Here is a 26,969-nt window from a genome sequence, read left to right as displayed (position 1 = left end):
TCCTTTACACACACTGCTGATGATATAGCACAAGGTAGAAGCGAGGCTGTTGATATCTTCAGACCTTGGCTAAAAGGGGTTATTCACTACTTGGACAACCCCTTCTTGATCTAGATGTTGACCTCAATAAAATAAAAAAAACTTACACTCATCTCCTATTCTGACACCGTTCCAGGAGTGTCAGCACTCACAGGGATATTGTGCAGTTGTTGATTATCACAAATCCACCATTTTGCTGGATTGAAAAGTTCCAGGAAGGTGATAAAAACATAAGAACATAATTAATAATTGCCAGGCTAATCACCTGCTTTTGGTCCAGTCACTTTTATTGTCTTCACTTGGCCATCTTCAGTTCTTTTGTCGCCCTGCATCTTTGTCGTCTCCTACGCTGACTAGGCCACAACCTCTTGGCATTGCATATTGTCATAACTTGCATTGTTCAGAGTCATAACTTCTAGTCAGCGTTGAAGATGGCAAACATGCCAGTGACTGGACTGAAGAAGACAACTGGATAGGATCAGGGCTGCACAGCTGGACAGGTGAGGGCTAGAGGTGTATATATTTTCTTTGTTTATCATACCTTTAGGTTTTGAGAGACCTCGGAGCATAGTAATATACATTTGATTTGCATTAAATTAAATTTCCTGGCTAAAGTAGAATAAATTTCCAAATTGAGATTTCCTGGCTAAATGCGATCAAACTGTTTTGTTTAGATTTTGGCCAGTTCATCATATGTTAAAGGTGTTTATGGACTTTTAAGTTCCCCTAGGCTCACTGTATTACTAAACTTGATTGTCTTTGTTGCCTGTCACAACCAATTATTTTTATTCTGTAATTTTTGGAAATGCATTAAGAAAATGGATCTGACAAACCAAGTTTATTTTACGGTTAAAGATAACTGAATTATTTCAAGACAAATTAAATTTGCCTAGAATTTCACCAAAATTTTGGATTCACCAAAATATTTTTGTATTTAAATTAACACAAATCCGCCATTTTGCTGGTTTGAAATGTTCCACGATACGATTAAAAGCGTAAAGACAAAAATTAACACTTACCCAGCCAATTATCTGCTTTTGGTCTTGTCATTAGTGTGGTCCTCACTTGTCCATCTTTGGTTCTTCTGTTACCCCACATCTTTTGAAATCTCCTGCGCTGATATGTTAACATTGTGTGATGTTATGACTTGCGTTGCATGACGTTATAACGTTGCAGACTACTCAGTGCAGAAGATGCCTAAGAGTTAAAGATGCTGAAGATGGCCAAGTGAACACCACACTGGTGACTGGATAGAAGAAGATGACTGAAACAGATTGGGGCTGCACAGCTGGACAGGTGAGGGGAAGGTGAGTATAATTTATTTTATTTTTTCTTCATGTTTATTAAACTCCTGGGTCCTGTGAGACCTCAGAGCATTATAATGTACATTTTATTTGCATCAAATAAATTTCCTGTCCAAAATAGAACAAATTTCCGAACTGAAATTTCCAAGCTAAGTACAAGCAAACTATTTTGTTCCAATCTTGCCAAAATGATCATCACTATTTAGAATTCATCTCCACATCCTTGTTCATTACATTGTATCTGCCACTATCATGTGTGCCATCTTTGTTTTATGACAGTAGCCCGCAAAGTGTATTCAGCGAGGGACAGCAAACATCTCATAGTCATGAGGTTGAGAACCATTGGTGTTGGGTACTGGTCTGATGTTAATGAGTTCTTTGTCCACAGTAGGCTTCAATGTGAACTTCTGCAGTAAAGTCGTGATGAATAAGAATATTTCCATGCGAGCCAGAGTCATGCCCATACACATCCGTTTTCCTAGTGGAAGGAAGACATCATGTGTTAGATGGTGTATAATGGTCCTCAGAGACCATCTGTGTCAGCTTCTAAATTATCTGCAAGTGAAGTAGTTCAAAAATTTTTGACCAACAATTTTAAAAATGACCATCCTGGTTTTGAATTTTCTCCTGAATGCTTGCTGCCATGAACTGAGAGGGAACTGGTTTTGAGAACCTAAGGCTGCTTTCACACATCCGTCTTTCTTGATGCGGCGAAAAGTGTGAAAACCGGATCCGGAATTGGATCCGATTTTGTCACATAGAATGTAATGATCGCCGCATCATGCCGGATGGACATGCGGCGCCTCCGTTTTTTGCTGGATACGGCAAACAGGCGCCGTCCAGCATCAGCAAAAAACGTTCCCTGCAACGTTTTTTGCAGCGCCGGAACGGCTTTTTAAAAAGCGCATGCCCGGACACTGTGAGTTTTAACCCTACAAGTGCCCGGCAAGTGTCTCTCTCTCTCTGTCTCCATACCTTTCTGTGGCTGGCTCTCTCGTCCCCCGGTGCATGCTGCGGCTCCTTTAAATGTTGTCCAAGCCTTATCAGGCGCGGCATCTACATCCGGTGTCACTGCTGCAGGCCAGATCCGGCAGTCCGGCTCTTCACCACACGCCGCCGGACCCAAGACACCGGGTGTGTGAAAGTAGCCTAAGCAAGTTTGTATTAAATGTCTTCTAGACCATTATCAAGTGAAGTCCTTGGTATTACTCTGTGATGCTGGTCTTATCATGGCTGCTTCACCCATTGAGCACCACCACTGCCTATTGCCCTTGTATAATGCTTTAGATGATAGTACTAATTATGCTACATTATTTTGGCCTGTTTATTGACTGGGGGCATCAGGAACCAGAAATCAATTTTGGAAGTGTTTTTTGCTAAATTTCTAATTTCCATAGGTTGGCCAGGTTTTTGTGATTTCTCCTTGGAAAAGATTACTGGTCAGGTCAGGTACCAGGGTTGCCAACTGTCCAGAAATTCCTGGACAGTCAGTAAAAATAAGGCACCTTTTTCCCTTGTCTTTAAGAAAATGTGATTTGTCCATGATTATTTTTTCTGACGCTGGAAAAGTTGCACTGATTATTATGTATGTAATGTAACTTTACAGTTCACATTGAAGCAGCTAATATCTTTATGTCAGAAATATCGGCTGCAGAAATAGGTCAATTAAAATCTTAATAATTTATTGTAGTTTTCAAACATGTCCTTAAAAAATGTTGGTTATGCATTATTTTTTGAGAAGCTGCACAGGAAAAAAGCTCAAGTCAGCAAAAAATAACTAGCAAAGTAAGTGTGAACAACAACAACTGGGACGCTTTTCTCAAAGTCCCATTAACAAGCCCATAGTCTACTTCTATGGTATGTATTCCTTTGGGTTGTACATGGTGGACATGCATGAAAAGCTCCTTTGAATATCAGAATCACTTAAAAAGAAACACACTAGGAGGAAGAATTGATAGATAGTGCTATACATAGGGCCTGTGGGGGTAAAGAATGACTAAAAGATAAAAGTTATGTTCCACTTCTTGAGGCCCTGCATTAGATATCAGAAATCAGATATGGAAAATAATGTACAGTCATGGCTTCACTAAAATTTATAATAGCATTTAATCATGTTTTGTTAAAAAACTGAGAAACCTTTGAAGACACTGTACCTGCAGAAAATACCATAAAGGCTTCACTCTTCTTAAAGCCACCATTCTCATCAAGGAAATGTCCAGGATCAAACTCTTCTGGGTTCTTAAAATGATTTGGGTCCTTCAGAACGGATGTTAGCATAGGAACCATCATCATTCCCTAGTGGAATACATTTAAAATCAGCTGCTCAATACAGAAGACTTGGAAGTATATTATATTGTTCTGTTAATGACAAATTACCTTCGGTATGTGATATCCCTTTAAAGTTGTGTCTTGCTGTGCTGCACGGGTTAGTCCTATAGGGAAAATATCGGCAAATCGCTGAATTTCATGGATGACTGCATCAGTATATGGCATTTGAGCCCGGTCTTCTGCTGATGGGCATCGGTTTTGGCCAATTATGCGGTCAATCTCCCCATGAATCTTCTCTAAAGAATGGAAACAAATAAAGTTAAAATACAATCACCAATTGGAGAAAATCCAAGGGGTTTTCTGAAGCATGACATGATTTACACGTGCTTATACTTTTGTGCATTTACTTGCACTTTCCAAATGCTGCAATAAAGTAGCATTGGAGTTAGACACATAGGCTCTTAAATCTGCAGTTCAAATGCTAGAATTCATCATATGCTTGTTGATCTCAGCACTGTGGATAGAAAAGATTATAAGAGTCTATTCTGGGGTTGTGATATCCCTTTGACTAAATCCTAAAGTCAACACAGGGGATTATGGTGAAGAACTGGTAATCCCTGGAACTTCACTCTTTGACTTTGTGGTATGCAAAATCCATAAATGATCCAGTGAGTCCACATCTACCATTATTACATTACAGAAAACGAATAATGAGAAAAACATATTGTAGGTTAATAAAAGAAAGTTATTTAAGTAGATACACATCTTACCTTGTACCTCTGGGTGTTTAAGAAGTATTAGGAAGCTGTATCTCAATGTCATAGTTGTAGACTCAGTTCCAGCAAAAAACAAATCAATTACGGTCCCCACTAAGTTATCGTCACAGAACTCAGTTTCTGGATTATTTTTCTCCTGTAAAAACAATTTGAACAGAAATCAATATGTGACATGCAAAATCCAATATGATCAGATAATATAAATTGGTTGAGATTGGAATCATTGATGCCTAGGCAATCCAACATTAGACTACTTCTAATCAAAATGACTATCAGGTAACTTAGTTTTCCATGAATCAGGATGAAGAATACCGGTAGAGAAGAGTTTAGATGGCTTGCGTATCAGAACCATATGCCTAAGCCATCTAAACCTTATACTCTGGCCAAGTAGATTGACCTCACTTAGTAACGAGGGTACATTCTCCCTTTTGTAGACCCCTCTAGAAATAGTCAACTTGTTCTAACCTACCTCTTCTATTTTAAAGAGGAAGAAGTCAATGAGATCCCGTGGGCAACTCTCATCAAAGGTGTCTTTATGTGCTTTTATCATTTCCTTGACAAACTTTTTCAACTTAATATTATTTGATAAGATCTTCTGGTGTGGCCCAGGAAGACATTTCATCAAACGTGGAAACATTCCAAGAAGCTGTAAAATAATTAAATATTCATCTCCAAATGTGGTTTATAAAATGGAAAAGGAACATCTTCAACTTTTTAAAAACACATACGGGCAGCATGGTGGCTCAGTGGATAGCACTGCAGCCTTGCAGCGCTGGAGTCCTGGGTTCGAATCCCACCAAGGACAACATCTGCAAGGAGTTTGTATGTTCTCCCCGTGTTTGCGTGGGATTTCCCCGGGTACTCCAGTTCCCCGGGTACTCCAGTTTCCTCCCACATTCCAAAGACATACTGATAGAAAATTTAGATTGTGAGCCCCAATAGGGACAGTGATGATAATGTGTGTGTAACGCGCTGTGGAATAAGTTAGCGCTATATAAAAATAAAGATTATTATTATTTATTTTTATCTTTGAATAAACCCTTTTAGATTATATGTGATTCTAATCTCTGCCAAGATGGTTCTACAGAAAGATTGGACAAACAATATCAATATTGGTTTTAGACCCCGACTATGTTTTGTGGTTGTTGTCTATGAATCCAGCTCTTCCCATTTAGTTGTCTGGTTTTGCTTATCTTCAACTACTACCTTTTCACCAGAAATGTGTAGACTGAAAGTGATCTTATCCTCGGAATAACAAAGATCATCATCATCCCCTTACTAACCAGTACAGCCACGAGTGGTCTAAAACCATCATTAAGCTTTTTTATTTTCTTAGCAGGTCTATCACTTAAACTTTTGCAAGTGCTCTAAATGGTCAAAGATTTATGGTTCCTTGTGGGAGCTTTCATAAATGCGCTACATTATCTAGAACCTATGGACCGGTTGTGATAAAGGGCCCTTGGATGCTGTCCAAATGCCCAATTACCAATCTAATCTTGCAAGCTTTTCTAGAAAGGGCAGCTCAATAATAATTTTTTAATATCATGGGTCCCGATTTAATATTGCCAGTGCACCTTTTTTCATCCAATTTTGTGGTTTTTAGCCTGTTTTTGATTTGCGCCAAAATCTTTTAATTTTCGCTCTGTTAAAAATTTATTTTATACGTATTTGCCTTCTTCATTATGTTTGCCATTGTGGTTATAGGTTTTTTTCCAGATGTTTCCAAATAATTCATCAACTGTCTCTTTTTAACAATTTTTAAACAAATGTATCCAAGTCCCCATGGAGTGATTTTATGGTATGTACTCCTGAAAATTTTGTGCACATTTTGCAATATCTTAGCGCGACATGAGACTTTTTGCTCTAAAAAGTCACATAAAGGGTAAAAGACAAAAATAAACATCATTTTCAATTTTGTGCCAAATTTTTTAACTTACAAATAAACAGCAAATAATGAATCGAGCCCTCAATATTTTTACAAGTGTCACTAATTCTATTGCTCTTTTTGTGGTGGGAAAGACATATTGCAATATTACCCATGAAGCTGGGTGGTTGTGAATCAAAAAATATGTACCTGGCCAGCAAAAGAATTCAGCCGTTTGAAGATTTCTCTGTTATAAGATAAAAGCTTCAGAAATTTCTTGTCCTCATAGTCATATCGCTCACCAAACACAATAGAACATATAACATTAGAAACAGCAAGTCCAAGAATGTAAGTTGGATTAAATGACGTATCTGCAATTAAAGTAATTTATAAAAGCTTACAGGGTATCAATTGTTGATTGTTAACGTAAAAACATGTATTTATTTTTCACTCACCATTGATTTGCATAATCCTTTCTCTAAGACACTGGGCCTCCTCTTGTATCCTCGTTTCAACACTCCTCTTGCCCATGCCTAAATTTCTCAAGGTCATCAGAGAGAATCGTCTCATCGCTTTCCACCTCTCACCATTGCTCATAACGATCCCTAGAACATGGTAGAGAAAGATTAAGACCAGAGCTCACAGAATCAGCACCAGTTTTAGGCTAGCTCCTTATCAGCTTCATATTTTGGAGACAAATATTTTGTTTTGTCGAAAAATTACAAATATCTTTAAGCTGCTGCCAAAATATTACAGGAGCATGTAGAGTGACCAGGTTATGCTCTAAAATTATGCTACAAGCTGCATTAATATGATGTCCCTTCCAGAGAAGGACCCATTTGGTCAGCCTCATAATTATTTTGTTGACCAACCAATCATCTAATGCTGGAGAATTTTATCAGCAGTGGCAAACATTTATTGTCTCTTATCTAATAGAGGGGCCTTTATCAAAGGAACACTCCTTATGGCAACTAAATGCCCTATCTCAAACCATAAATGGAACACGTTTTCTGCTTCTGACATGTCTGTATTCGAAAATAACTATATGAATTTTCAGTGAAATATCTACTTTGGATAACGTTTTCTTAGACCTCTCCATTGTGCCTTTTCAATGCTATTTCTCTTATAATTTTTCAATAAATTACATTTTTTCTTACCCCTACATAAGCTGTCATCACTGGCTAGAAAGTTTTAGAGTGTGTAAGGACAAACCCAAATTAGTAACACCCTTTTGTCAATTTAAACATAAATTTCTAGTAGAGCATCTTCTGTGTCCCATACCTCTATAATTCCTAACTGTTTTCCAGGATGCACCACAAAAAGAGAACCGTACATGATCCAGTGTGGCTGGAATAGTCTTATTTTTTGGAAGGGACCGCTCCTAGTTGGCTGTCACTGAAGTCATATGGACTGCGAATGATGATAACCTCGGATGGTGTTAGTTCTCAAAAATCTGCTGGAGAATTAATAGACATCAGCCTGGGAGAGAACAATCTATTTTTGGGTTCTGGAAAGTAGCAAAGCTCATAGATTTTACCAGTATAACTGTTGTCAACTGTGTGCGACAATGGCCAAGAAAGGACGATTGGTTGCCCTGTCAGCTGGATGGTCCAGTTCTATTATATAGGAAGGTAGGAAGGGTCAGTCAAAGTAAATTATTCCATATGGGGTTTCCATTTTTGGAAAACTTCTGTCACCCGGCTGCAGTTTGTTTCTAAAGTGCACCTGTCACCTGTTTTGGCCGCTATAAGATGCGGCCGCTGCCTTACAGGGCTTATCTACAGCATGCTATAATGCTGTAGATAAGCCCCCAACCTGACCTGAAAGATAAGAAAAATAAGTTTTATTATACTCACCTGGGGGGCCGGTCCGATGCAGTCCGGTCCGATGGGTGTCGCAGGTCCGGATCCGGCACCTCCCATCTTCTTGCAACACCATCCTCCTGCTTGCTTCATCAGTCCCGACATCACACTTCTGCCCAGGCGTATTTCTCTGCCCTTTTGAGGGCACTGCAAAGTACTGCAGTGCGCAGGCGCTGGGCCTCTCTGACCTTTCCCGGCACCTGCGCACTGCAGTACTTTGCTCTGCCCTCAACAGGGCAGAGAAGTACGCCTGTGCAGAAGAGCAATGCCAGGAGCGAGGAAGCAAGCAGGAGGGTGGCATTGCAAGAAGATGGGAGTCGCCGGACCGAGACCTGCGACGTCCATCGGACCGGACCACCCCTCGGGTGAGTATAATAATACTTATTTTTCTTATCTTGCAGGTTGGACTGGGGGCTTATCTTCAACTGTGGGGCTCGAAGTGATCGTCAGTCAATATAAAAAAATTAGAACAGCAGTAAAAATGATAACCAATCTGCATGGTAAAAACTGGCTAAAATTGTTCAATACATGTACATAAATTTACATACAGTTCAAAGATAACATATGTCCTACTCACCATGGTCACCAAACAGAACAGAGATAATCTCAATTATTCCCCTGTCATTAAATGCATCCCCGCAGTCGATGAGAGCTTCCTTTACTGTATCATATCCAACTATTACAACTGAATTGAGATTAATAACTTGGAATGTGTACACAGGTCCATATTTCTCACTCAGCTGCAAAAGCAAGGAAAATAAAGCAAGATGAGAAGATGAAAAAACTAAAAAATGAATAAAATAAGTAAAAATGCCAAAGTTATTATTATTATTATTATTATTATTATTATTATTATTTAATGGCCTTTGGCTCTATCTTTAGTCATGGTGACCTAAAGGATGAACGATCTGTAGGAAGATCCATCTTGTGCAAGTGTAGATAGGCCCACCAGAGTCTTCTCCACCATTATCTTGATTGTATCCAGCCATCAGGTTGATGGTCTTTCTCTTGACCAAAAAAGTGCCAAAGTACACAATATAAAGCCATAATCATCAGAGTTCCTAAAAAGTCTTCAGAGCCTAAGTGTCACTGAATCAAATTAGTGACAATTCATGAAAGAAAAATGGCAAATATTAGTGGTAAAATCAGGAAAGAATTGAGTTATTTATGATAATGTCAATTTCCTAATTACGTGTCTTCAGTTAAAGACTACAAATAACCCATGTGTCTTAACAATGGTGCAACTAAAGGTTGTGGGCCCCAAAGCAAAGGCTCCTATGGGACCACCAATTATTGCAGATTTTTAATAGTATATAGGGGGTTTGGCAGGAACCTGAGATAAGGGGAGAGAAAGCAAGAGAGCACTACCCAAGCGCAATAGATGACATATAAGTAGTAGGAGTGATATATATATATATATATATATATATATATATATACATGTGCTAAATTGCAGCGGTTGTGCAGGATAGGCACAAAGTTGTGCTGAATCTAAGCAGCAAGTTGGGAACCAACATCGTGTCATGATGCCTTTCTGATTTGTGTGGAGTTGATTTAGTCGTGCTCTATTCAGGACACCTAAGGAAAATGTGAGAAAATAAAATTCGCAGGCGCTTCCCTCTTTTGGTAGGGATCCCAAACGAACATCAGATGTAAAACATATCTTATGGAAAATTTTCTTATGGAATCGAATTTATTTAAAAATCCATATACGGAGATGGTTTTTTCATGTTGGTTACGGATTGAAATATCATGAAAAACCTTGAAAAGTTATTAAAAACACAATGCGTTTCTACTCTAAAAGAGACTTCCTCAGGTGTATAAAGCAAAATGATCTGTGTGTAGTTTTATATAGACATCCCCATCACTTGTGGGTGCGGTTTCAACACATCAAGCTCGTGGGTGTTTCTCCTTTCTTGAAATTAAAACATGCAAGTTCAAATGGAGCCCCACATTTTTGCTGAGCCATTGGAAAGGAAATCCAACAAACTCTCCTGTACAAAATACACATATACATTTAACTTGCAGAGAAAGAACTCTTTAGGGGCTTCCTCATTCTTTATGTGTACCCTATGTCTCAAATTGTATTGAAATCCTCTTAAATTTTGTTTCAAATTTTGAATTTGAATTTTTCAATACCTTCTAATAATTATATACCATTATACCTTTATATTCGTTGCAAAAATCTTCTAATTCCTTTGCCCCACATTCCATTCACGAATACCTCTCATTCTTTGCATATTAGTTTGTAGATTTTGGTGGTATCCAAGACAAAAAATAATTCAGTAATTGAACCATTGTGTACATGGTGTGGGGTGGAGGTTTTTTAGCACTGGATGTCTATGAGTTCAAGCGCCATGATAAGTCTCCTCTAGATGCAGAGCCATAGCCACCTATCTGAAATGCACCACAGCAGAGTCAACCTCAATCAGACTAGGCATCTGGACTGTGACACTACAAAGAGAGCAGTTGGCATAACCTCTGTGGAGACAACTTTTTTTTTAATTAAAAAGTAAAAACTTCAATACTTTCCAAATTTATACCTCTAGGAGGGATCTATTTGTTAAATGCATTTGTTTCTGGAATTACCTTGTTAGGAGTATTCATTTCTCAAAATGAAGAAATGTAACACCCTAATCACACCAATTCAAGTGTTCTGCTCAAGCCATCCGGATAAAGGGTGCCAAGTAGAGATGAGCGACTTTGCCTTTTTTCGGGTCGAGTTGGGTTTCGCGAAACCCGACTTTCGCAAAAGTCGGGTCGAACGAAATCGGCCAACTATAGGGAAAAGTTGGGGGTCCGACTGAAACACAAAACCCAATGTAAGTCAATGGGGAAGAAAAGTCGACAGTGAGAGGAAGACAGGAAACACACTTACAGTGCCCATTTGAATGCCAAAAGCATAATTTCTTATTACTGAAGCTTGTCATCCTTTATTTACTTCATAATACTAGTTATGCACTGAAAAATTGGGGTTATTTGGCTAAAGTTGTGGGGGGTAGGGCTGGCTCCAGGTTTTCATGTGCCCTGGGCGAAAGAGCGCCCCTTTAACACATACCACAACTCATGCTGCTCCGATACGGCAGAGAAATAGTGGTATACTACAAATAAGAAAAATACTTCACTTTTTACATCTCATGACGAGGCCCATCTATTTCTCCATACAGAATCATTGGTCTCATATAATGTTTGAAACAGTATATGATGAGCTCCACATAATGCTACAGTATATGTTGGTCCCCATGGATGAAGCTCCACTGTCTTATGGGCCCAAATAATGCTCCAAACATAATGGGTCCCATTTCTAATGCTCTAGTGTATAATGGGCCCTGTAAATGCTGCTCCAGTGTCTGATGTCCACCTTTGGAATGTTCCAGTGTATGGTGGGCCCCATCTATAATTCTCCAGAGTATAGTGCTCCCCAAAAATTGCTGTCCCAACATTGAAAACAATGAAATAAGTCTCCTCACTAGGGAATCCCTGTACTAGTCTGGACACCTCGTCGTCCCCATCTTCCATCTCACTGCACAGTATTTCAACCTTGCAAGTACTGTGATCCTGAGCAAGCAGGGGGTCTCACTCGTTGGCGACGGCAGGGGCACAGGGCCCCTGATAGTACGGTGGTGTGTCTGACGGCGGGTGGGCCGAACCTGCACTTTCATCTGCAGCTTCCTCTTTGTCACCGTGTAAGATGGAACAGTATATGGGAAGGGTAACCTGAGTTTCATCAGGGTCAGATTCAGGCCGTGTAGAGTGCGAGGGGAATGTAGTGGTCTGGGTCAATGTACCAGCAGATTCATCGAGCAGTGGCTGGGCATCAGTGCACTTGTGTCGCCCCCAGGAGTACGGTCGCCACAGTGGCATTACCTTCCTCCTAGGGAGTGTGATGTCATGCTTGGGAGCAACGAAGGATCTCTCTAGCAGGTTAACTGATTGGGCGGCGTTATTCCCACGAGTCACGACCCTCCAAACAGCGTTCATGAAGGCAAAGTGTTTGTTTTACGTGGGCAGTATGGTTGCAAAGCTGAACCTTAAAGGAATGTCCAGAAGGGCACCACCAGGAGTGGAGCCTGCGGCGTAATTTTTGACTCAACACGGGCAACCTCAACCATCCAGCAACAAAAAAGATGCACACATTGCAAGCTTAATTCCGTTAACGAACGAGACTCCGTCATGCCCCGCGGTCCGAGTCCGGCTTACTAGAGGGACACGCGAGGCTCTGGCACGTGAGATTGGCCAATAACTGGTGTGTCATGCCCTTACATGTCCGTGGCTGCATGTGCGCTACACTGAAAGGGCCAGCGTTTGTCGCTTACAGGTGCAGATAACCCGCTGAACAACGTTAGTGATGGGGATCACTGATTACAATTATTACCCGCCAACGATGATTTCCCAGTAAGTGCAGGTCAACCGCAGTTCCGGAATTAGGCCTAACCGTCATTCCTGAAAAAATGAAAAACTTACGTGTGCAAACCACAGGTGCTGTAGCTTGCTTAACAGCTCGCCAGCCGTTCTCAGGCCCAGTATGGATTACACGTAATTGCACAAAGGTGAGAAAGGGTACCATATCACAGGATAACATGTATGGATTGCATAGTGTACACATTCAAAATATATGTCTATAGATAAGGAGGCAGGCTCAGACGGTGTCAGGCCCAGTATGGATTACACGTGATTGCACAAAGGTGAGAAAGGGTACCGTATCACTGGATAACATGTGTGGATAGCATAGTGTACACATTCAAAATATATGTCTATAGATCAGGAGGCAGGCTCAGATGGTGTCAGGCCCAGTATAGATTACACGTGATTGCACAAAGGTGAGAAAGGGTACTGTATCACCAGATAACATGTATGGATAGCATAGTGTACACATTCAAAATATATGTCTATAGATCAGGAGGCAGGCTCAGACGGTGTCAGGCCCAGTATGGATTACACGTGATTGCACAAAGGTGAGAAAGGGTACCGTATCACCGGATAACATGTATGGATAGCATAGTGTACACATTCAAAATATATGTCTATAGATCAGGAGGCAGGCTCAGACGGTGTCAGGCCCAGTATGGATTTGACGGCCCAGACTACACAGCGAAGGAGCAGGGAGAGGTAAAGATTGCAAATGCTGGGACCCTGCCCAAGCAAGGGGGGCCCACTCGTGGGTGTTGGTACTGGCACTTGGCCCCTCATAGTACGGCGGTATGTCTGACGGCGGGTGTGCACCACCACCGTCAGAGACACTTGATTGCACTATGAGGGACCCTGTGCCAGTGCCCGCGCCCAAGAGTCGGCCTACCCACCTGTCCAGGGCAACGGCACTCGCACGGTTTTGTGCGCTAGGTGGTGACCCCGGCCATCGGGGGTGGAGGCAGCACAGTTAGGGAGTTTTAGAAAGTGGCATATGTTGATGTTGGACATTCAGCTGATGCAAAAGGCGAAATTGTTCAAGTCCCAGGAAGAGGAGGACCAAAGCAAGCCATTTTTCTGTCAACCTATGTGTCATCAGGGGAAGGTGGGACAAAATCCTTGGAAACCCATGCATGGTTCATTTTAATGAAGGTTAGATCATCCACATTTTGGGTCGACAGACGGGTCCTTTTTTCTGTCAGGATTGATCCAGCAGCACTGAAGACTCTTTCCGATAGCACATTTGCAGCTGGGCAAGCGAGCTCCTGTAGCGCATATTGTGCCAATTCAGGCCAGGTGTCCAGTTTAGCGGCCCAATAGTCAAAGGGGAATGACCTGTGAGGGAGAACATCGACATGGGAGGAAAAGTAGTTTGTAACCATAGTTGACAAGTGCTGTCTCCTGTCACTTTCCATCGATGCAGTATTACCAGTCGTGTGAGCGGGACTTGAAAAATCAGTCCACAACATGGTCATGAAACCCCTGTCTCCAACGCCACTTCTGATGTGTGCACCACGAACACCTCTTAAAAAGCTGCCCCTGGCCCCTACAGCTCGTGTTAGAACCATCACCACTGCTGTGTGCTGGGAACGCCTCAACCAACCGGTTTACCATAGTAGCTTGTTTGTTAGCCAATATTAGGTCAAGGTTCTCCTGTGGCATGATGTTTTGGAATTTGCCTTTATAGCGTGGATCCAGGATGCTGGCCAACCAGTAGTCATCATCGTTCATCATTTTGGCAATGCGGGGGTCCCTTTTTAGGATCTGCAAGGCATAATCTGACATGTGGGCCAATGTTTCCGGTGTCAATGATGCAGTGCGACTGCTTGGTGGAGGAGCACTTTCTGGCAAATCCACATCCCTCCTGTCACGCACAAACCCTGTACCAGACCTTGCCACGCCAACATTTTCTCTGGACACACGAGAAGCATCCTCCTCCCCTAAATAATCATCCCCATCATCACCCTCCTCCTCCTCTTCCTCTTCTTTCTCCACCTCGTCCAGGAAAGGTCCCGGAGCAGACAATGGCTGACTGTCTTCAAGGATTTCCTCCTACTCTTCCTCTTCGTCAACCTCGGCTGCAGACGCCTGCTCCGTAATGTGCGTCAAAGTTTGCATGAGCAGACGCATAAGTGGGATGCTCATGCTTATGATGGCGTCGTCTGCGCTTACCAGCCGTGTGCATTCCTCAAAACACTGAAGGACTTTACAGAGGTCTTTCAGCTTTGACCACTGCACACCTGTCAACTCCATGTCTGCCCTCAAAGTGCCTGTCTGGGTATCCTCCCACAAATGCATTACAGCCTGCCTCTGTTTGCACAGCCGCTCAACCATGTGCAGGGTGGAGTTCCACCTTGTTGCAACGTCGATAATTAGCCGGTGCTTGGGAAGGTGTAGCAATCGCTGCAGCTTCTGCATACGACTGGACTGTACGGGCGACCGGCGGATGTGCGAGCACAGTTTTCGAACCTTCTGGAGCAGGCCTGTTAACTCTGGATAATTATTAAGGAAGCACTGCACCACCAGGTTCAGGGTGTGAGCCAAGCAAGGTACAGTATGTGTCTGAGTTTTGAAAGGGCTATGGCAGCCACAAAATTACGGCCGTTATCGCTGACTACCTTGCCTGCCTCAAGATGTAGACTGCCCAGCCATGACTCAGTTTGTTGCTGAAAGTAGTCAGCCAGTACTTCCGCGGTGTGTCTTTCGCCCAAACACATCATCTTCAACACAGCCTGCTGACGCTTTCCACTAGCTGATCGATAGGGGGACACCTCGTGTGCAACACTGGCAGCTGCGGATGGAGTGCTGCTGCGACTGCGCTCTGGGGACGAGCTTTCGCTTCTAGAGGAGTTGGAGGAGGAGGGTCGAACGCCTACAGCCAACTGTTTCCTATACCTTGGGCTAGGCAGCACAGTCCCACCACCGCTGTCCCCTGTGGACCCTGCATCCACCACATTAACCCAGTGCGCAGTGATGGACACGTAACGGCCCTGGCCATGCCTACTGGACCATGCATCAGTTGTGAGGTGCATCTTTCCACTCACTGATTGCTTGACTGCATGGACAATGCGGTCCTTCACATGAAGGTGGAGGGCTGGGATGGTTTTGCGAGAAAAGAAGTGGCGACTGGGTAGTTCATAGCGTGGTACTGCGTAGGCCATGAGTTCGAGGAAAGCTGTGCTTTCCACCAACCGATAGGGCATCATCTCTAACGAGATTAGTTTGGCAATGTGGGCGTTCAAACCCAATGTAAGCCGATGAGAGGATGAGTACTTTCTTGTCCTACTCATAGTCTCTGGCAGGGTGAGCTGGACTTGAGAGATGCCTATGGTGGAACTAGCGGTGGACAGGGCGGACTGAGAGAGGGTTGATGATGGTGATGGAGTTGGTATTCTTTCTGATGGCCTAGATTCAGTCTTTCGCTGATATAACATTGTGATTCCCTGACAGCTTTGGCCTTGCAACGACACCTCAATATTTGCTGCTGTGCTAACCGGTGGGCTTACAGTGGGGGAAACAATGTAGCGTTGCTGACTACCTTCTTTGTGACATAGGACCAATATGGGTCAACAACTGGGTCATCCATCACCTACTCTTCAATGTCATGTGCACCTTCCTCTGTGTCACCGTGTACGGTGGTATAGTATGCGGGAAGGGGCACCTGAGTTTCATCAGGGTCAGAATCTGGCTCAGTACACTGCGAGGACAATGTCATGCTCTGAGTGAATGTACCAGCAGAATCATCTATCAGTGACTGTGCATCTGTGCACTCCATGTCAGATTCACCTTGGCCTGGGTAATTCACTATTTCACTTGATAACCCAGGCATGGTATGTGAAAACAGCTCCATGGAGTAATCTGTTGTGTGGCTGCCGCATCCTTCAATTTTGGTTGGAGTGAAGGACACAAAGAAAGGTGTGGTTCATGACCATGAGCCTCCAAAGACGACTCAGTGCTTTTATTTTTTTCAAGCTCAGAAGAGGAGGCGATAGAGCTGGAGGCTGAGTCAGCAATGTAGGCCAAAACTTGTTCCTGAAGCTCCGGCTTTAAAACCGGTTTACCTACTCCCAGAAAAGGGAGCCTTCGAGGCCTTGTGGAGCCAGACGATGACGCAGGCTTAACACCTCCTGCATTTTGTGTTATTTTGCTTTTGGCACTACCAGCAGATCCAACACCAACACCATCATTAACAGCTGGCAACCCCCACAAATGTACCCACAATTCCACTAACGATATGGAACTGTAAAACAAGGTACAAGGTGTATATAGGACAGGGGAGAATTTAATTCTCCTACCACTTCAGGACACTGATGTATTGTGTGAGGCCCAATGTATATCACACCGCTGTATGACAGACTGAATTAGGCTGGTGTGAAAAATGTGACATAGGACGGCAGAAATGGATTGTCCTTACACACTTCTGGACACTGATGTATTGTGTGAGGCCCAATGTATATCACACCGCTGTATGACAGACTGAATTAGGCTGGTGTGAAAAATGTGACATAGGACGGCAGAAATGGATTGTCCTTACACACTTCTGGACACTGATGTATTGTGTGAGGCCCAATGTATATCACACCGCTGTATGACAGGCTGAATCTGGCTGTTGTGTAAAATGTGATATATGACGGGAGAAATGGAATGTCCTTACACACTTCTGGACACTGATGTATTGTGTCAGGCCAGTGTATATCACACCGCTGTATGACAGGCTGAATTTGGCTGGTGTGTAAAATGTGATATATGGCGGGAGAAATGGAATGTCCTTACACACTTCTGGACACTGAGGTATTGTGTGAGGCCCAATGTATATCACACCGCTGTATGACAGACTGAATTAGGCTGGTGTGAAAAATGTGACATAGGACAGCAGAAATGGATTGTCCTTACACACTTCTGGACACTGATGTATTGTGTGAGGCCCAAGGTATATCACACCGCTGTATGACAGACTGAATTAGGCTGGTGTGAAAAATGTGACATAGGACGGCAGAAATGGATTGTCCTTACACACTTCTGGACACTGATATATTGTGTCAGGCCAGTGTATATCACACCGCTGTATGACAGGCTGAATTTGGCTGGTGTGTAAAATGTGATATATGACGGGAGAAATGGAATGTCCTTACACTCTTCTGGACACTGATGTATTGTATGAGGCCCAATGTATATCACACCGCTGTATGACAGACTGAATTAGGCTGGTGTGGAAAATGTGACATAGGACGGCAGAAATGGTTTGTCCTTACACACTTCTGGACACTAATGTATTGTGTGAGGCCCAATGTATATCACACCACTGTATGACAGGCTGAATTTGGCTCGTGTGAAAAATGTGACATAGGACGGCAGAAATGGATTGTCCTTACACACTTCTGGACACTGATGTATTGTGTGAGGCCCAATGTATATCACACCGCTGTATGACAGGCTGAATTTGGCTGGTGTGAAAAATGTGACATAGGACGGCAGAAATGGATTGTCCTTACACACTTCTGGACACTGATGTATTGTGTCAGGCCAGTGTATATCACACCGCTGTATGACCGGCTGAATTTGTCTGGTGTGAAAAATGTGACATAGGAGGGCAGAAATGGATTGTCCTTACACACTTCTGGACACTGATGTATTGTGTCAGGCCAGTGTATATCACACCGCTGTATGACAGGCTGAATTTGGCTGGTGTGAAAAATGTGACATAGGACGGCAGAAATGGATTGTCCTTACACACTTCTGGACACTGATGTATTGTGTCAGGCCAGTGTATATCACACCATTGTATGACAGGATGAATTTGGCAGGTGTGAAAAATGGTATATAGGACGGGAGAAATGGAATGTCCTTACACACTTCTGGACATTGATGTATTGTGTCAGGCCCAGTGTATATCACACCGCTGTAGGACAGGATGAATTTGGCAGGTGTGAAAAATGTTATATAGGACAGGGAAGGATTGGAATCTCCCTAGAGTGTAGGTCTGTAAGAACGGAACAACTCATCGACTTATCCTTACAAAGTCACACCCTTAGCTTCACTGTGGCCGTGATAACAGCCGTTACACGGTACTGAGAGAGCAGCGTGCATGTACACCGCTGTCCGGTGTATGTTAAATTGTCAAGCTCCGTGTTTTTTTAGTATACGGACTGACACACGCTGTCTCTCTATAGTTCTGAATGTAATCAAACAGCAAATAGACTAGACTGTTTGAAAAACAGACAAAACTATAAGGTGGAGGTCTGTAAGAACGGAACAACTCCTCAACTTATGCTTACAGAGTCACACCCTTAGCTTCACTGTGGCCATGATAACAGCCATTACACGGTACTGAGAGAGCAGCGTGCACGTACACCGCTGTCCGGTGTATGTTACATTGTCAAGCTCCGTGTTTTTTTAGTATACGGACTGACACGCGCTGTCTCTCTATAGTTTTGAATGTAATCAAACAGCAAATAGACTAGACAGTTTGAAAAACAGACAAAACTATAAGATGGAGGTCTGTAAGAACGGAACAACTCCTCGACTTATCCTTACAGAGTCACACCCTTAGCTTCACTGTGGCCGTGATAACAGCCGTTACACGGTACTGAGAGAGCAGCGTGCACGTACACCGCTGTTCGGTGTATGTTACATTGTCAAACTCCGTGTTTTTTTTTGTATACGGACTGACACACGCTGTCTCTCTATAGTTTTGAATGTAATCAAACAGCAAATAGACTAGACTGTTTGAAAAACAGACAAAACTATAAGGTGGAGGTCTGTAAGAAAGGAACAACTCCTCGACTTATCCTTACAGAGTCACACCCTTAGCTTCACTGTGACCATGATAACAGCCGTTACACGGTACTGACAGAGCAGCGTACACCGTTGTACGGTGTGAAATAATGCACGCTCAGTATCTCACCAGGAAAAAAAAAAGGATTGCTTTTAAAAAAGCAGTTTGCAAAGCAGTGTGAAACCAGCAATGCAGCTATCAGGTAGCCTTATAAGGCAGCCTAACAACCAACAGAGCTGATCCACCAAAATATAGCCTCCCCTTGCACTGCACAGTGACTGATGTGTTGTACAGGCAAAATCGCTAGCAGCAGCAGCTGATTTTTTTTCTTCTTCCCTGCCTAACGCTCTCCCTACAGAATCTGCAGCAGCAGCATCTCTCCCTATACTGAGATCAGCAGAAGTAAGATGGCAGTCGGCGTGTACGCCCTTTTATACCCCCTGTGATGCCCCCCAAAGCAAGCCAATCACTTGCATGCCCTTCTCAAAGATGGTGGGGACCGCTGCCTATGTCATCACGTTGCCCACAGTGTCCGTTCTTCCTCATTGGCTGAAAAAGGGTGCTGAAGCATGTTTTGAAACGTGACTTTGGTGCTAAAGTCGCCGACCTCGTGGCCGACCTCACGCTGAGGTCGGGTTTTGTTTCATGAAACCCGACTTTGGCGAAAGTCAGCGACTTTTGAATTTTTTCGACCCGTTTCGCTCAACTCTAGTGCCAAGTTTATAAATTCAATAGGACTCTTTGCTATTGAGAGTGAATTTTCTATTTCTCAATGTGATGAGTACTTCTTCCAAGGGGGTGACTCTAATAACATTAACATTTTTATTATGTGCAATGGTGAAATGTTTTGATAAACTTCGATTTAAAAAACTGTTTTTAATGTTGTGTTTATGGCCGTTCATGCGGCTCTGCAATGTCTGGATCGTACAACCAATGTATTGAAGCCCATAAATGCATGTGACCAAATACACAACTAAATCTGAATTGGATGAAGCTCGTGTGTGTGTGTGTGTGCGCGCATGGCAGAGCTCGGAAGGGAATGAGCCCCTTTTGACTTTTTCAGCGCAAAATTGGCTGGAATTGAGATCAATCGCCATGTCATGTTTGGAGAGCCCCTGATGTGCCTAAACAGTGTAAACTCCCCACAAGTGACCCAATTTTAGAAACTAGACCCCCAAGGAACTTATCTAGATGTGTGGTGAGATCTTTGAACCCCCAAGTGCTTCACAGAAGTTTATAACGTACAGCCGTACAATTGAAAAATCATATTTCTTCCAAAAAAATTATCTTTTGACTCCCAATTTTTATTTTCCCAAGGGAAACAGGATCCAAAAGTTATTGTGCAATTTGCCCTGAGTACGCTGATACCCCATATGTGGGTGTAAACCACTATTTGGGCGCATGGCAGAGCTCGGAAGGGAAGCAGCGCCATTTGACTTTTTTGGCTGGAATTGAGATTGGACGCCATGTTGCATTTGGAGAGCCCCTGATGTACCTAAGCAGTGGAAACCCCCCACAAATGACATCATTTTGGAAACTAGACCCCCCCAAGGAACATATCTAGATGTGTGGTGAGAACTTCGAACCCCCATGGGCTTCACATAAGTTTATAACGTACAGCCGTAAAATTAAAAAAATCATATTTTTTCCACAAAAATGACCTTTTCACCCCCAATTTTTATTTTCCGAAGGGAAACAGGACCCAAAAGTTATTGTGCAATTTGCCCTGAGTGTGCTGATACCCCATATGTGGGGGTAAACCACTATTTGTGTGCATGGCAGAGCTCGGAAGGGAAGCAGTGCCATTTGACTGGAATTGAGATTGGACACCATGTTGCATTTGGAGAGCCCCTGATGATCCTAAGCAGTGTAAACCTCCCACAAATAACACCATTTTGGAAATTAGACCCCCCCAAGAAACTTACCTAGATTTGTGGTGAGAACTTTGAACCCCCATGGGCTTCACATAAGTTTATAATGCCCAGGCGTGAAAATAAAAAAAAAACATATTTTTTCCACAAACATGACTTTTTAGTCCCCCATTTTTTTTATTTTCCCAAGGGTAACAGGAGAAATTGGACCACAAAAGTTGTGGTCCAATTTGTCCTGAGTACGCTGATATCCCATATGTAGGAGAAAACTACTGTATGGGCACATGTCGGGGCTCGGAAGGGAAGTAGTGATGTTTTGGAATGCAAACTTTGATGGAATGGTCTGCTGGAGTCAGGTCGCATTTGGAGAGTCCCTGATGTGCCTAAACTGTGGAAACCCTCCACAAGTGACCCCACTTTGGAAACTGCCAAGGAACTTAACTAGATGTGTGGTGAGTAGAGTTGAGCGAAACGGGTCGAAAAATTTCAAAAGTCGCCGACTTTTGGCAAAGTCTGGTTTCATGAAACGAAACCCGACCCTAGGATGAGGTCGGCCACGAGGTCGGCGACTTACGCGCCAAAGTCGCGTTTCAAAAGTTTGTTTTGCACTCTTTTTCAGCCAATCAGGATCCACGGACACTGTGGGCAACGTGATGACCTAGGCACGGGTCACCACCATCTTTCAGAAGGGCATGCAAGTGATTGGCTTGCTTTGGTGGGCGTCACAGGGGGTATAAAAGGGCGTGCACGCCGACCGCCATCTTACTTCTGCCGATCTTAGTATAGGGAGAGGTTGCTGCTGATTCTGTAGGGAGAGCGTTAGGCAGGGAAGAAGACAAAAAAACTGCTTCTGCTGCTAGCGATTTGGCCTGCACAACACACAAGTCACTGTGTGTGCAGTGCAAGGGGAGGCTATATTGTGGTGTATCAGTGGTGTTGGTTGTTGGGCTGCCTTTTAAGGCTTCCTGACACGCTGGCATTGCTGTTTACCCACTGCTCCGCAAACTGCTTTTTTAAAAGCAATCCAATCTCCCTTATCCTCTAGTCACTTTTGTCACAGCTGTGCCATCGAGCCTGTCACATAGTGCTCAGATATCAGTGGGCCTCACACAATCCACAAGTGTCCAGTGTCAAAAAGTGTGCGCAGAGATTCAAAATCTCCATTATCCTCTCGTCACTTTGGTCACAGGCAGCTGTGCCATCGAGCGTGTCACATAGCGCTCAGATATCAGTGGGCCTCACACAATCCACAAGTGTCCAGTGTCCAAAAGTGTGCGCAGAGATTCAAAATCTCCATTATCCTCTCGTCACTTTGGTCACAGGCAGCTGTGCCATCGAGCGTGTCACATAGCGCTCAGATATCAGTGGGCCTCACACAATCCACAAGTGTCCAGTGTCCAAAAGTGTGCGCAGAGATTCAAAATCTCCATTATCCTCTCGTCACTTTGGTCACAGCTGTGCCATCGAGCCTGTCACATAGCGCTCAGATATCAGTGGGCCTCACACAATCCACAAGTGTCCAGTGTCCAAAAGTGTGCGCAGAGATTCAAAATCTCCATTATCCTCTCGTCACTTTTGTCACAGGCAGCTGTGCCATCGAGCCTGTCACATAGCGCTCAGATATCAGTGGGCCTCACACAATCCACAAGTGTCCAGTGTCCAAAAGTGTGCGCAGAGATTCAAAATCTCCATTATCCTCTCGTCACTTTGGTCACAGCTGTGCCATCGAGCCTGTCACATAGCGCTCAGATATCAGTGGGCCTCACACAATCCACAAGTGTCCAGTGTCCAAAAGTGTGCGCAGAGATTCAAAATCTCCATTATCCTCTCGTCACTTTGGTCACAGCTGTGCCATCGAGCCTGTCACATAGCGCTCAGATATCAGTGGGCCTCACACAATCCACAAGTGTCCAGTGTCCAAAAGTGTGCGCAGAGATTCAAAATCTCCATTATCCTCTCGTCACTTTGGTCACAGGCAGCTGTGCCATCGAGCGTGTCACATAGCGCTCAGATATCAGTGGGCCTCACACAATCCACAAGTGTCCAGAGTCCAAAAGTGTGCGCAGAGATTCAAAATCTCCATTATCCTCTCGTCACTTTGGTCACAGGCAGCTGTGCCATCGAGCGTGTCACATAGCGCTCAGATATCAGTGGGCCTCACACAATCCACAAGTGTCCAGTGTCCAAAAGTGTGCGCAGAGATTCAAAATCTCCATTATCCTCTCATCACTTTGGTCACAGGCAGCTGTGCCATCGAGCGTGTCACATAGCGCTCAGATATCAGTGGGCCTCACACAATCCACAAGTGTCCAGTGTCCAAAAGTGTGCGCAGAGATTCAAAATCTCCATTATCCTCTCGTCACTTTGGTCACAGGCAGCTGTGCCATCGAGCCTGTCACATAGCGCTCAGATATCAGTGGGCCTCACACAATCCACAAGTGTCCAGTGTCCAAAAGTGTGCGCAGAGATTCAAAATCTCCATTATCCTCTCGTCACTTTGGTCACAGGCAGCTGTGCCATCGAGCGTGTCACATAGCGCTCAGATATCAGTGGGCCTCACACAATCCACAAGTGTCCAGTGTCCAAAAGTGTGCGCAGAGATTCAAAATCTCCATTATCCTCTCGTCACTTTGGTCACAGGCAGCTGTGCCATCGAGCCTGTCACATAGCGCTCAGATATCAGTGGGCCTCACACAATCCACAAGTGTCCAGTGTCCAAAAGTGTGCGCAGAGATTCAAAATCTCCATTATCCTCTCGTCACTTTGGTCACAGGCAGCTGTGCCATCGAGCCTGTCACATAGCGCTCAGATATCAGTGGGCCTCACACAATCCAAAAGTGTCCACTGTCCACAAGTGTGTGCAGAAATTCTAAATCTCCCCTGTCCTATAGACACCTTGTACCTTGTTTTACATTACTATATAGTTTGTTGGATTTTGTCTACATTTCTACCAAAAATTAGGAAGGCTGGTGGAAGAGGCCGTGGAATTGGGCGGGGGTTGGCAGCTGGTAATGATGGTGTTGGTGGTGGATCTGATGGTAGTGGCAAGAGCAAAATTGGACCGAATGCAGGAGGTGCTGACCCTGCGTCATCGTCTGGCTACATAAGGCCTCGAACGCTTAGTTTTCTAGGAGTTGGCAAACCGCTTTTAAAGGCAGAGCATCAGGAAAAAGTTTTGTCTTACATTGCTGACTCAGCCTCCAGCTCTATCGCCTCCTCTTCTTCAGTTGTAAAAAGTAAAAGCACTGAGTCGTCATTGGAGGCTCATGTTCATGAACCACACCTTTCCTTGTGTCCTTCACCCCAACCAAGATTGAAGGATGACGCAGGCCATACTACTGATTACTCCATGGAGCTGTTTTCACATACCATGCCTGGATTATCAAGTGAAATGGTGAATTACCCAGGCCAAGATGAATCTGACATGGAGTGCACTGATGCACAGCCGCTGATGGATGATTCTGCTGGTACATTCACTCAGAGCACTACATTGTCCTCGCAGTGTACAGAGCCAGATTTTGACCCTGATGAGACTCAGGTGCCCCTTCCCGCACACTATACCACCATACACGGTGACACAGAGAAAGGTGCACATGACATAGAAGAGGAGGTGATGGATGACCCAGTTGTTGACCCAGATTGGCATCCATTGGGGGAAGAGGGTGCTGCTTCCAATAGCTCAGATGAGGAGCATCCACAGCAGACATTGACATCGCAACAGCTGTTATCTGGCAGGCCCGGAGCACTCCAAAGACAGGTTCCAAACATCAAAAGAGTTGCTGGACAGCTTGTCCAGAGGGTCAAAAGATCACAGCGTGCTAGGCCGCAAAATGTCTGCCAAAGTAGGAAGAGTGCAGTGTGGCACTTTTTTGAACAAAATCCTCATGATCAGGCCAAGGTTATCTGTAAGAAGTGCGCAAAGACCTTTAGCCGAGGGAAAAATATGAAAAATTTGAATACCAGTTGCATGCTTAGACATTTAACCAGCATGCACTTGCAAGCGTGGACACAACACCAAACCTCAAGTGCCACATGTGCAACTGATCACAACGAAGGTAGTCAGCAACGCTACATTGTTTCCCCCACTGTAAGCCCACCGGTTAGCACAGCAGCAAATGTTGAGGTGTCGTTGCAAGACCACAGCAGTCAGGGAATCCCACTGTTATATCAACGAAAGACTGATTCTAGGCCATCAGAAAGAACACCAACTCCATCACCATCATCAACCCTCTCTCAGTCCGCCCTGTCCACCGCTACTTCCACCATATGCAGCTCTCAAGTCCAGCTCACCCTCCCAGACACTATGAGTAGGTCAAGAAAGTACTCAGTCTCTCATCCGCGTACACTGGGTTTGAACGCCCACATTGCCAAACTAATCTCGTTTGAGATGATGCCCTTTCGGTTGGTGGAAAGCACAGCTTTCCGCGAACTCATGGCCTATGCAGTACCACGCTATGACCTACCCAGTCGCCACTTCTTCTCTCGCAAAGCCATCCCAGCCCTCCACGATCATGTGAAAGACCGCATTGTCCATGCACTCAAGCAGTCAGTGAGCGGAAAGGTGCACCTCACAACTGATGCATGGGCCAGTCGGCATGGCCAGGGCCGTTACGTGTCCATCACTGCGGACTGGGTTAATGTGGTGGATGCAGGGTCCACAGGGGACAGCGGTGGTGGGACAGTGCTGCCTAGCCCACGGTATAGGAAACAGTTGGCTGTAGGCGTTCGACCCTCCTCCTCCTCCTCCAGATGCGAAAGCTCGTCCACAGAGCGCAGTCGTACGAGCACTCCATCTGCAGCTGCCACTGTTGCACACGATGTGTCCCCCTATCGAGCAGCTAGTGGAAAGCGTCAGCAGGCTGTGTTGCAGATGATGTGTTTGGGCGACAGACACACCGCCGAGGTGCTGGCCGAGTACTTGAAGCGACAAACTGAGTCATGGCTGGGCAGTGTACATCTTGAGGCTGGAAAGGCCGTTAGTGATAACGGCCGTAATTTTGTGGCAGCCATAGCCCTTTCAAAACTCAGCCACATACCTTGCTTGGCTCACACCTTGAACCTGGTGGTGCAGTGCTTCCTCAAAAATTATCCGGAGTTAACAGCCCTGCTCCAGAAGGTGCGAAGACTGTGCGCGCACATCCGCCGGTCGCCTGTACACTCCGTTCGTATGCAGAAGCTGCAGCGATTGCTCCACCTTCCCAACCACCGCCTCATTATCGACATTGCAACAAGGTGGAACTCCACCCTGCACATGGTGGAGCGGCTGTGCGAGCAGAGGCAGGCCATAATGCATTTGTGGGAGGATACACGGCCAGGCACTTTGAGAGCAGACATGGAGTTGACAGGCGTGCAGTGGTCGAAGCTGAAAGACCTTTGTAAAGTCCTTCAGTGTTTTGAGGAATGCACACGGCTGGTAAGCGCAGACGACGCCATCCTAAGCATGAGCATCCCACTTATGCGTCTGCTCATGCAAACTTTGACGTACCTTAAGGAGCAGGCGTCTGCAGCCAATGTTGATGAGGAGGAAGAGGAGGAGGGAATCCTTGATGACATTCAGCCATTGTCTGCTCAGGGACCTCTCCTGGACGAGGTGGAGGAAGAAGAGGAGGAGGAGGAGGATGATGGGGATGATTACTTAGGGGAGGAGGATGCATCTCGTGGGGCAAGTGAAAATGTTGGCGTGGCAAGGTCTGGTACAGGGTTTGTGCGTGACTGGAGGGATGTGGATTTGCCAGAAAGTGCTCCTCCACCCAGCACTCGCAGTGCATCATTGACACCGGGAACATTGGCCCACATGTCAGAT

General features: G+C 44.4%; 1 protein-coding gene across 1 annotated transcript in view; it reads right to left on the bottom strand.

Annotated features, from left to right (window-relative positions):
• Positions 1–862: 862 nt before the first annotated feature.
• LOC141052008 (cytochrome P450 2H2-like) overlaps positions 863–26,969 on the bottom strand; it is a 37,971-nt gene continuing 11,864 nt past the window's right edge. The window contains exons 2-9 of the mRNA XM_073549175.1: positions 8,691–8,853; positions 6,707–6,856; positions 6,462–6,622; positions 4,857–5,033; positions 4,382–4,523; positions 3,720–3,907; positions 3,497–3,638; positions 863–1,821 (exon numbers count right to left, since the gene is read on the bottom strand). Coding sequence (XP_073405276.1) covers positions 1,640–1,821; positions 3,497–3,638; positions 3,720–3,907; positions 4,382–4,523; positions 4,857–5,033; positions 6,462–6,622; positions 6,707–6,856; positions 8,691–8,853 — 1,305 coding nt within the window. The 3' untranslated portion in view covers positions 863–1,639. The remainder of the gene's footprint in view (positions 1,822–3,496; positions 3,639–3,719; positions 3,908–4,381; positions 4,524–4,856; positions 5,034–6,461; positions 6,623–6,706; positions 6,857–8,690; positions 8,854–26,969) is intronic.

Source organism: Dendrobates tinctorius, unplaced genomic scaffold (assembly GCF_039654945.1).
Source record: "Dendrobates tinctorius isolate UK_male_01 unplaced genomic scaffold, ASM3965494v1 ptg000158l, whole genome shotgun sequence".
Taxonomy (NCBI): Eukaryota; Metazoa; Chordata; class Amphibia; order Anura; family Dendrobatidae; genus Dendrobates; species Dendrobates tinctorius.
The sequence above is the reverse complement of the archived record's forward strand: the minus strand, read 5'-3'. Positions and strand labels throughout refer to the sequence as shown.